This window comes from Gossypium raimondii, chromosome 4, assembly GCF_025698545.1.
Source record: "Gossypium raimondii isolate GPD5lz chromosome 4, ASM2569854v1, whole genome shotgun sequence".
In the NCBI taxonomy this organism is placed as follows: domain Eukaryota; kingdom Viridiplantae; phylum Streptophyta; class Magnoliopsida; order Malvales; family Malvaceae; genus Gossypium; species Gossypium raimondii.
In genome coordinates, this window is record NC_068568.1 from 41,850,355 (window position 1) to 41,862,156 (window position 11,802).

General features: G+C 34.3%; 1 protein-coding gene across 2 annotated transcripts; it reads left to right on the forward strand.

The window, feature by feature from the left end:
• Positions 1 to 892: 892 nt before the first annotated feature.
• On the forward strand, positions 893 to 8,314 carry LOC105779792 (probable phospholipid-transporting ATPase 8). 2 transcript variants are annotated; one of them, XM_012603717.2, is made up of 13 exons: positions 893 to 1,044; positions 1,516 to 1,684; positions 1,795 to 1,916; positions 3,016 to 4,349; positions 4,497 to 4,607; positions 4,719 to 4,995; positions 5,237 to 5,325; positions 5,402 to 5,510; positions 5,586 to 5,789; positions 5,901 to 6,026; positions 6,683 to 6,781; positions 7,053 to 7,244; positions 7,368 to 8,314. In XM_012603717.2, the coding sequence occupies exons 2-13, from the start codon at positions 1,606 to 1,608 to the stop codon at positions 8,001 to 8,003; spliced, it is 3,378 nt and encodes a 1,125-aa protein (XP_012459171.1). In that variant the 5' UTR covers positions 893 to 1,044; positions 1,516 to 1,605; the 3' UTR covers positions 8,004 to 8,314. The 2 variants fall into 2 exon arrangements, with proteins under 2 accessions (XP_012459171.1, XP_012459170.1); XM_012603716.2 differs by having other exon boundaries at positions 1,516 to 1,916.
• The last annotated feature ends 3,488 nt before the right edge of the window (positions 8,315 to 11,802 follow it).

Genomic DNA, 11,802 nt, shown 5'->3' on the forward strand with positions numbered 1-11,802 from the left:
CATAACTAAAAATGAAATAAACAAAAGTTACCTTTTCATTTGCTTGATTTACTCATATATGTTAAAAAATTATGTTTGATTATCTATGTCGATTTGTTTGAAATTTACCGATATATGTTATTTTTAGAGAGAGAAAGAAAATACACATATTTTCTTTGTCGGTTTAAGTGAAAACACGTCGAAATTGACAATTTAGCTCATTTGCTTAGATTGTTAAATATTATTGCTTTTATCCTTGAGTCTTAAGTTCGATTCCTTTCTTTCATATTTGCATTTTTTATTTCATTTGTTTAAAACTTTTTATTTTTAATTAATGATTATAATTAATAAATATATTATTTTCAAATTTTTATTTTTATTTTTAAAACTATGAAACTTGAAAATAATATATTTATTAATTATAAACATTAATTAAAAAAAAACTTGAAACAACCATTTGAGCAAAAGAGCTAAGCTATTAATTTTAGTGAAAACGCTATTTACATTGCACGTTTCTAACTGACTTGCTTGAAAGTGCACCATGTAAGATGTGTTTTCAGTGAAGACGTACACTATAGGACGCATTTTCCTTTCTCTCTCCAAACCTAAGATATATCGGTAAATTTCAAAAAATAAAAAGCATACATGGTCAAATATCAATTTTTTCAGCATATGAGTAAATTAGCCCTTTCACTTAGAACATTATACATGAAAACCTCTGATAAACTTTTTTATTATCTTTTTTATATTTATTCAAAACTTGAATCTTGGGAAAAAGAAATTGGGATCTTATTGCAAAATGTTGAACTACAGATGTCTTAAATGTAATTTACCCTGGTTTTGTTTTGTCCCATTTTGTGTTTAAGACAATCATCCAGTGCTATGCCATCTATGTTAAGTTTTCATGGTTAGTTCTTGCTTATAACAGCGGCAAAGCTAACTACTCTAAGACTAACGCAAAGCACCTCACTTTTTTATTTTATTTTATATTGCCTTTCTCACACTTCTTTATAAGTTTGGAACTTTCAGGCAACAAGGAAGAGATCTCTGCAACTTCAACTGAGAGTAAGGAATTTTCTTTTGATAGAAAACTTGTTGTTTGTAATAAGGATTTACTTTTTTTTTTAAAGACTTTTTTCATTTGTTGGGTTGTCTTAAATTGGTGCAGTTAAGGTTACAAATATGAGGTTTTTCTTGTATTTTTAAAATAAAGAGTTGAGCTTTTTTTTTTTTTAAAATGCTTGTTCATGCACTTTCTGTGTTGGGATTTTAGCTCAGAAATCAAAGGCATTCAAAGCTCATGTGGGTGCAAAGATAAGAATTTTTACTCATTGGGTTTATTTTTGTTTATGTTTTGGTGAATTTGATTGGATTGGGAAGGGGGTTACTGTTCATAGTGTTATAAAGGGAAATTGGAAGATTATTACTTTTGTATGTGGTTGATTTGGAAGGTTAATGTGATTGATAATTGTGAGGGAAATCTGAGTTCTTTAGTGATCTATTGCTAAAAAAGAGACAACCCTGTCTGGATTTAAGCTTTGGCAATGGCTAGAATAAGGAAAAGAAGCATACAGTTAAGCAAGCTTTGCTCATTTGCGTGTTGTCGGTCGAGTTCTCGAGACGATCATGCCGAAATCGGGCAAAAAGGGTACTCAAGAGTGGTGTATTGCAACGAACCTGATAGTCAAGAGCAAATTCGGCTCAGGTATCGGGGGAATTATGTCTCCACTACCAAGTATACAGCAGTTAATTTCATCCCAAAGTCTTTGTTTGAGCAGTTTAGGAGGGTTGCAAATATCTATTTTCTTGTTGTAGCTTGTGTTTCTTTTAGTCCGTTGGCTCCGTATTCAGCACCAAGCATTATTCTGCCTCTCGTTGTGGTGATTGGAGCTACAATGGCCAAAGAGGGTGTCGAAGATTGGAGGCGAAACCTCCAGGTGATGCTTGAATTTCTTACTCTCCTTTTGGTGCTTTGCTGTAACTGTTTGTTCGCTTCCTATTGAATGCTTTCGGTTCAAATTGTATTCTGTAAAATAAAAACAATAAACAAGTTCAAACTATACCAAATGTGTTTAACAAATAGGACAAATTGTACCGTAAAATAGGTCACAAAATTTCACATTGTTGTCGGTAAATCTGTTGCATCGCATGATATACCATCAAGGTTTTTGATTAATGTCCCGGTATTTTTGTTGTTCCCATAAATAAAAACGGCTACTATTAACGAACATGCTATTTTATTTCATGGTAATTTTAATTTGCTTGTCCATATATGATAGTGGGAGTATGATTCCTGTCTTGTTCTTTGTTATTAACCCGATTTCAAAATAGATGCACCGTAATTGAATTTACTGCTTTTATTAAGACTGCAATGACTTGATCTGTAAATATTAAATTTAGACACATTAAAAGCAAGTTCAAAGGCACTTGAGGACAAAAGTTTCACATCAGATGGTCCAAGCTCACAAACTTGGATATGGTAATTAAATTCTCCTGTCCTGTCTTAAGAGGTTTTCTATGCTTTGTCATGATTATAACAATAAAGCATTCTTGGACTTGAGTGTGAGTGTTAGATGTTGATATGTGTCTGACATAAGCATGTTCAATTATTTCCACCTATTTCCATGTATTTGAAGGGTCTTTTTTGTGCCTGCAAATTATTTTCTCAGTAGTTTAATGAAGAGTGTCATTGTGAGAATAAAAGTTATCATTTCTGTTTTTTTCCCTTCATATTTAATAAGGTAAGCTAAAAACTCCTTTTATATAGGGTTGATGCAGCTTCAATTTTCCAATATTATATTTGGCTTGTAACTGAACCTTGTTTAGCTACATTGTTGAAATTTAATCTCGATCCAATTTTCATTTTCTGATTGCTGATACACTGAAATGTATGCATCGGTGTTGTATTCGGCCCTTTGTTTGTCATTTTGTTGTGATATGTGTTAGTCTTCTTGCTTCCGTGGGCACTCTTCATTCCAATAAGTTTTATTTGAATGTATGTAAGACATCTAATGTAGCAGTCTCCATGGTTTTCAGGATATAGAGGCAAACAATCGGAAGGTTGAAGTTTACGATAAAAGTTCATGTTCCTTTAGACAAACCAAATGGAAGGATCTCCGTGTTGGTGAGCTTGTTAAGGTGTGCAAGGACGAATATTTTCCTGCTGATATACTCCTACTTTCTTCAAGCTACGAAGATGGTGTTTGCTATGTTGAGACAATGAACCTTGATGGAGAGACTAATTTAAAGTTAAAGCATGCTCTCAACGTAACATACTTCCGGTCTAGTGCAGAGAGCCTCAAGGAATTTAGAGCTGTGATCAAGTGTGAGGATCCAAACGAGCATCTTTATTCTTTCATCGGAACATTGTACTCTGATTGTCAACAATACTCACTTTCCCCACAGCAGATCCTTTTGCGAGATTCTAAACTGAAGAATACTGAATATATCTTCGGTGTGGTTATTTTTACTGGACATGACACAAAAGTAATGCAGAATGCAACAGATCCTCCTTCCAAGAGGACTAAGATTGAGAGGAGGATGGATAGGATAATATATGTCCTTTTCAGTGCTCTGATTTTGGTATCATTCATAGGATCTCTGTTTTTTGGAATTGAAACTAATAACGATCTTAGCGGTGGAAATTATACAAGGTGGTATCTCCGACCAGATAAAACAACTGTATTCTTTGACCCCAGAAGACCAGCAGTGGCTGCATTTTTGCATTGTTTGACTGGTCTTATGTTGTATGGATATTTGATACCCATATCATTGTATGTCTCGATTGAGATTTGCAAGGTTTTACAAAGCATTTTCATTAACCAAGATCAGGCTATGTATGATGAGGAAATGGATAGGCCAGCGCATGCACGGACATCTAATTTGAATGAGGAACTTGGTCAGGTCCATACTATACTCTCCGACAAAACTGGCACTTTGACATGCAACTCGATGGAGTTTGTGAAATGTTCAATAGCTGGTACTCTCTATGGTCGTGGCATGACAGAGGTTGAAATTGCTCTGGCGAGGAAAAGAGGTGAGCAATTGACTGAACAGGCGCCTATTGATGCTTCTGAATCAAAAAAATCCATCAAGGGTTTCAACTTCAGAGATGAACGTATTATGGATGGGAAATGGGTGTCTGAACCTCAAAGGGATGTCATACAAAGGTTCTTTCGGGTCTTAGCAACTTGCCATACAGCAGTTCCTGAAGTAATGGGTCCTGATGAGATTATGTATGAAGCTGAGTCACCTGATGAAGCAGCATTTGTCATTGCTGCTCGAGAGGTTGGTTTTGAGTTTTTTGTAAGGAATCCAACAAGCATAAAATTGCGTGAATTAGATCCCACGAGTGGCATAAGAGTTGACAGGTAACTTTTTTGTAACCTTTCACACCATCTCAATCTTGTTATGCTCATTATTAATCTTATCTCCCCAAAAATAAAAACAGTTGTCGAGCTACATAAAATGAACAGCTTCACAAGGCAGCTGTGAATGAATTCGTTTCTACTTTGCAGAGTATACGAGCTTCTTCATGTTTTGGAGTTCAGTAGTGCTCGGAAAAGGATGTCAGTAATTGTAAAGAACCCAGAGAACCAGTTGTTGCTCCTTGTCAAGGGTGCAGACAGGTCATAACTTGTAACCCATGCTTCCTCATGCAGATATATTGTGGTAGAATTTTATGAAGTTGTAGAACAGTTGAGTTGATGTAATATCTTCATTTTTCTCAATATGTGCAGTGTTATATTTGAAAGGCTTTCGAAAGAAGGTAGGGCGTATGAGGAACAGACCAAGGAGCATATTGAAAAATATTCTGAGGCAGGATTACGAACCATGGCAGTTGCATATCGTGAGCTTGATGATGATGAGTATAAAACTTGGGAACAAGAATTTCTGAAGGCCAAAACTTCTGTATCTGCTGATCGAGATGTTTTGATGGATGAATTGGCTGGCCAAATTGAAAGGGACTTAATTCTTCTCGGTGCCACAGCTGTTGAAGACAAATTACAAAAGGGGGTCAGTTAAATTAGTTTGGGATTTGTTGCAACTATTATTACTATAATTTCTAATGAAACTTCTGAAACCACTGACCTATCTCAATATGTGCTTTAATATATCATCCTATTGTTTTATATTGAAACATCTGTAATATCTTAACAAAGAAAATAAGTGCCAAATTGTGTTACATGAATTGGTTTTGTTGTCTAATCTAATTATTTATGGTTTTTATAAACTACTATGTTTCTTCATTATGCAGGTCCCAGACTGTATTGACAAGCTTGCACGTGCTGGAATCGGAATATGGGTCTTGACAGGCGACAAAAGGGGAACTGCTGTTAATATTGGGTATCGTAGAACTTGAACCGAACTTATTTTCTATAGTTTAATGAATGTAAATGCTATAAATACTGCATTTCCACAGGTATGCATGCAGTCTAATAAGACATGGAATGAAACAGATTGTGATCACGCTAGAGTTGCTGGAAATTTTAGCCCTGGAAAAAGAAGGGGATAAGGAGGCCATTGCTGAGGTATAGACTACTTTATTCTGAAGTGATATTAATGCAATCCATATTGGGAAAAATCTGAATCTATTATATTTTTAGGCTTCTCTTAAAAGTATAAAGCTGCAAATACGCAAGGCAAAATCTCAAGTGACTGAAGAAAGTTCAACTGAGTTTGGCCTGATAATTGATGGCAAGTCCTTGACTTATGCTATGGACAAGAATCTGGTAGACAGCTTTATGGATCTTGCAATGCGTTGTGCTACTGTTATATGCTGTCGATCTTCACCGAAACAAAAGGCTGTTGTAAGTATCATGTTTGTGGAGCCAAGCAAGTGATGGGATTTTTGTAAGGATTATCAGACTTTGAAGCAATTGACGTGAAAATAATTTGATAAAATTCTAGTATATATGCAGATTACAAGACTGGTGAAATCCGTTACGGGTAGAACAACACTAGCTATTGGTGATGGAGCAAACGATGTTGGTATGCTTCAAGAGGCTGATATTGGGGTAGGCATAAGTGGAGTCGAAGGGATGCAGGTAAAATTATGTCTTTGTTCTCGTAGGATTCTCCTATATTGCTCTGATTCCTTTTTTGTTTTGGAAGTATCTGTGTCCAACATTAGTATCCAACACATATTTGGAAATGAGAATGAGATATGATCCTCCAAGAACTCTAAAGCATTTATATGAGAAAAAAACATGCACGTGTTGGATACATCCCCATATCTGTCCCTCACACTCGAGATGAGCAACTAGGTCTTCTCTTATAATTTGTACATTTCTTTTTGTTTCTGGGGATTAGAGAAGTCAAATCATGCAAAGGTGTTCTTTCTCGAGATGTGGTTCTGCTATTTTATCTGTTTTTGCCTAGGCATGAAGTGATTTCTTCCAATGATCCTTTTATAGCATTGCCTTGGCTCTTTTCCCTTGCCACCTTCCGTTTTGGTAACCTGGCTTTCTGCACCTTTTTGAGGCTTATGCTTGATAGTTCATCCATTTTATGGGGATATTTGATTTGATAGAATATGTGGCTTTCTATGAATTTTCCTCTTCGAAGGAAGAATGAACTCAAACTTATGAATTTCTTCTTACTGCTAGACCTCATATTTTGGTTTAGACCATGTCCTGTCTTCAAGATATTTAACTGTTTGTCTGGTTTCTAACTTACTTCTAATAACTATCATGAACTGCAGGCTGTTATGGCAAGTGATTTTGCGATAGCTCAATTTCGTTTTTTGGAACGTTTATTACTGGTGCATGGCCATTGGTGTTACAGGCGAATATCGATGATGGTAAGAATGTTCTCATTGGTTTTCCCCATGCTGCAAAGTTAAACTCAGATAATCTTATTATTTTGATATCTTGAGAACGATAGTCTTTGTCAATGGATTTTTTTCATTTTGCATAAGACTCTGGTCTTCGAATCGGTGTTATACTTTTGGAGTATGGACCTTTAACAATTTTTTTGGTGATTTCTTCCATTTCCGGGAATGGATTAGGCAAACATTTAACAAAAAATGAATATTCGTGCTGAAATCGTAGGTATGTTTTCGGTCATTGCAGATCTGCTACTTTTTCTACAAGAACATCACTTTTGGATTTACCTTGTTTTGGTTCGAGGCCTACACTTCTTTCTCCGGTCAGCCTGCTTATAACGATTGGTACATGTCATGCTACAATGTCTTCTTCACTTCGCTTCCTGTAATCGCTCTTGGTGTTTTTGATCAGGATGTTTCAGCCAGACTTTGCCTCAAGGTAAACAATTCTGTATGTTAATGTCATAGATGCAGTTTCACTCTGAAGAAACTTGTTTTTGCGTGTTCCGAACTGCTACCTCCTGTGCATATGAGCTTAGAATGTCCGTCTTTTCTTTTGCAGCATCCTTTATTATATCAAGAGGGTGTGCGGAATATCCTCTTCAATTGGCCCCGTATTCTTGGTTGGATGTTTAATGGACTTCTTAGTTCCATAATCATATACTTCTTAACAACCAACTCAATAACTGGTCCAGCATTCCGCAAAGATGGTCAAGTTGCCGATTATTCGGTTCTTGGGGTGACAATGTATACATGTGTAGTTTGGACTGTAAATTGTCAAATGGCGTTGTCGATCAATTACTTCACATGGATCCAGCATCTGTTCATATGGGGAAGCATTGCCTTTTGGTATATATTCTTGGTGGTTTATGGTTCGATTCCTCCGACAGTATCTACCACAGCATACAAGGTTTTTGTCGAAGCTTGTGCTCCGAGCATCCTGTACTGGCTCACCACCCTTCTTGTTGTTATTGCCGCGCTACTACCTCTACTTTCCTATAGGGCTTTTCAGATTCGATTTCGACCTATGGAACATGATAGAATACAAATACAAAGACGAAGGCCGGAAAGCACGGAATATGATGCAACACAAAGAAGACTTTCGGAAAGTTCGGAGGCCCGGACTTCTAGTGAGTTGCCTTCAGAGGTTAGAATCAGAATAGATAGTCTTAAGGCAAGTTCGAAGCGAAAGAACTGATGAAATCGGAATGGTGCCTTGATATACGAATCAGGTTGTCTTTTTTTTCTCGGCAGTTTAAGCACAGGTGCCTCAAGAAAAGTTCAAACATCGGAATTGCTTCTGCTGGACTCGGTGTGTAGATTAGGGGTGTAAAGCTGATTTATGAAAGTCTTGTTAATGCATAGCTATGCTTCAAACGCACTGACCTCACTGATATGTAATTGGTTTTTTTTTTCTTAAGCTTGTCTAACTTGTGAATTTGCAATGGAAGGTAAGAGCATTTTATCCTTTTGCTAAGGGAATGGCAATAACATAACATTATTGGGTAAGGTTTCTCATCTCCAACTCTTCGGATATATATTTATATACAATATTCATATCGGATATACATGCATGTCGACATAATCTTTGTTCCGTTGTTAAATATGTTGACATCCAACATTATTACAAGAAACAAGTGATACATATAAGAACACTTTAAGTTTCCAATGGTAATACGATCCTCACTTTTCTCAGTTCAGAATTTGCAAATATGGTCATTTCAAACGGAGGGGATCAGTTAAGCAAAGCCAGCCGCCCCTACACGCTATGCAATTCTTGCAGATGAACTAATCGGACAGTCAGCGAAGTTTTTTACTAAATATCATTTGAATGTTGCTACGAGTTTATATTTAAATGTCAGCCACTAATATTTTAAAAAAAAGTAAAATAGTTATAAAATTATTTTAACAATTTTTCGTATAAAAATAATTACAAAAAAATCCATTCTCTCCCACTCAAATTATAGGGGGAAAACATGGCTAGTTTCTCAAATTTCTTCCATTGTGAAAGGAGCCAGAAAGCAGGCGGCATTGCCAGGAATGTGTGGACATATCCAAAAACAAATAAACATCGAAAAGAACAGCTGAGGTTGACTATCTAACACAACCCCACATATCATTGGAGCCATGTTTTAGGGATAGGGTCTTATCTTCATCTATCCACTGCTTTAATATTTTCACCCATTCATTCATTCATCTTCTTCATCTCTCCTGCTGCACCATTGCTTCCTCCCCCCCACCCCCCACCTTTTGCTTTATATTTCTTAATATTATCCCCCACTTTTTTTTTTGTAAGTTTTGTTTCAAACATATATTTATCATTTCGCAGGAAATTTTTTAAAATAGGGATAATGTCAAATTTAACCCTTTACGTTTATATATTTTATCAATTTGGTCATTGTTCTTTTTTTTTTTGAGCTAAATTTGACTCAATTTTTAAAAAAATGTCAAAATTGACTATCAACCTTTTAAAAGTGTCAAAATAATGTTTTTCTTATGAGAATACTAACTAAAATATTAAAATTTTAAATCTGACGATCTGCATGGCAATCTATGTGTAGTTGTGTCTGTACTATATATATTTAAATTTCATGAACTTTTTATATATTTTTTCAATTTTAACTTTGATTTATTTTATTTTTATAATTTATGAATTATTTATTGACGTGACATATAAAATGTGTCGAAACTATCTTTTTGAAAAATAAAAGTTTTTGGTTGTCGACTCTAAAAAAAATGAAAATTTGGGAGTCGCCACCAATCTTTTATTGAGGTGTGATTGGATCACCTAAAAAAAACGGCTTTGGTCTACGAGTTTTAGAAAAACGGATCCGGGAGTCAGTTACGTACGAGGAAGGATTAGCACCCTCGTAACGCCCAAAATTGGTACCTAGTTAATTAATTAGTGTCTTAAGGTCGAGAATTTGAAAAAAAACGTAATCCTTAGCAAAACTTAAAAGGTTACGTATTAAGACCCTTATTATTTCAAAGAAAGAAGATACCACACCCAATGCGTTAGGGCACAGCATTCTAATTTTCCCCAAAATGAATTGGGCCAAAATACTTGTACAATAAAACTTTAAAAGAACATCCACTTATCCAAGATTTAAGAAATCACACCCAATACGTTAGGGCACGGTTCTTCTAGAATCCCAAACTCGGAATATTTCCTTTACTTTAAAAGAACATCCACTTATCCAAGATTTAAGAAATCACACCCAATACGTTAGGACACAATTCTTTTAAAATCCCAAACTCGGAATATTTCCTTTATTATTTTTAAAAAAATCTTCATTATCAATGTGTCACATCCAATACGTTAGGACACAATGTGTTGAATTCCCAATAATGAGTTTTTATTTTTTTGATTGAAGAGAAATGCTCGATTGTCGGATTTAACGAAGAAAAATCGGAACCCAATACGTTAGGGCTCAATTCCCTTGAAAATCCTAAATACGAACATTATCTCAATTTTAAAAAATTTTCTATCTTTAAATTTGAGTAAAAAATGATGTAATGTGATTTTATACATACAAATGCTATAATAATAATAATAATAAATACATCATCGACATAAAAATAATATAAGCAAATGAATAAAAAATGTAATCCATGACATGCAAAATATTAAATGTAAACACAATTATACAATGGATGGGATAGCAAACAAATAAATAAGGATCAAAAGATGTACACATGGAAATTATGAAGATTAAAATATACATATAATTTACAAATAAAATTTTAGGTTATAGAATTTATATATAAATACAACACATAATATACTTATGAAAATAAAGAAAAAATAATTATACATACATATATAAAATAATAAAAATAAGTATATTTTAAAAAGGAAAAAAGGAGAGTATTTAATCACTTAAAAACGTAAATATATACATATATATATATATATGAAAATATTCATTAAAAATAGGAAAATATTTGTTTTTTAAAATATATATATGTGTACATATAAAAGAATATTTATAGATAAAAAATTAGAATAAAAATAATAATTACACTATTAATTAATAAAATAAATAAAAGAACATAAAAAAACTAAATTGAATTGCAATTACAATATCTGGGGTAAATCCGCAAATAAATAAAAGTAAAAGGACTAATTTGAACGCGCGAGTTACATAGAGGGGCTGGAAGGGAAATTTTCCCTTCTCCTCTAAAACGGCGTCGTTCAAAAGGATTAAATTGAAATTTAAAATAAATAAAAGGGTAAATTAAAAAAATAAAGAAAACTTAATTACAAAAACATTAAAAGGCGGAGGGGCTAAATAAAAATAAATAAATAAAATTCGCAGTGGTATCACCTTCTCCCTTTTTTAAAATCGTAAATAAGTAAAACAAATAATCGAAAGAAAAAAATAGTAAGCCACATTTAAAAAACTGTCAATCGTTCTTTTTTTATTCCTCCTCCTCTTTTTCTTTTTTTCCTTTACAATGAAGGGAGAAGCCTCTATTTATAGTTGAGCGTCCCCAAATCCAACGGTATAGATCAATTACATCAACGACTGAGATTAAAGGGTATCTACAAATTAAATCTCTAAGATTACAAAATCATATCTAAGATTATATATCATATCTAAGATTGCATATCATATCTAAGATTGCATATCCTCAAAAATTATGTTTCCATATGTGAGCCCGGGCTAAAATTGGGTATTACATTTGCCCCTCTTTGCTCGTTGTCATGTAACAGGAACGGAGCAAATACTTTAAAAATGCCCAATTTTGCCCGGTCTTGCTGGAACATGAAACTCTTCTTCTTCAAGTAGCCTCATTCCTTCCTAGAAGTATAGGAGCTAGTGCTTCAATCTATTCCACTGCAACTGCAGGGAGATAATACTTACAGTCTTCAACCTATTCCACTGCTGACCAGGGAGATAGGATTACTGGCTTCAATGTACTCCACTGTAACCATAGGGAGGTAAAATCTACCATCTTCGATCTACTTTACAACTACTTAGGGAGATAAGATA

Bases quoted from the DNA above. Each gene is read 5' to 3' on its own strand.
- LOC105779792 (XM_012603716.2), top strand. From the start codon at position 1,524: ATGGCTAGAATAAGGAAAAGAAGCATACAGTTAAGCAAGCTTTGCTCA. The intron at 4,996-5,236 runs GTCAGTTAAATT...TTCATTATGCAG, and splicing joins AAGACAAATTACAAAAGGGG to GTCCCAGACTGTATTGACAA. The intron at 6,782-7,052 runs GTAAGAATGTTC...CGGTCATTGCAG, and splicing joins ACAGGCGAATATCGATGATG to ATCTGCTACTTTTTCTACAA.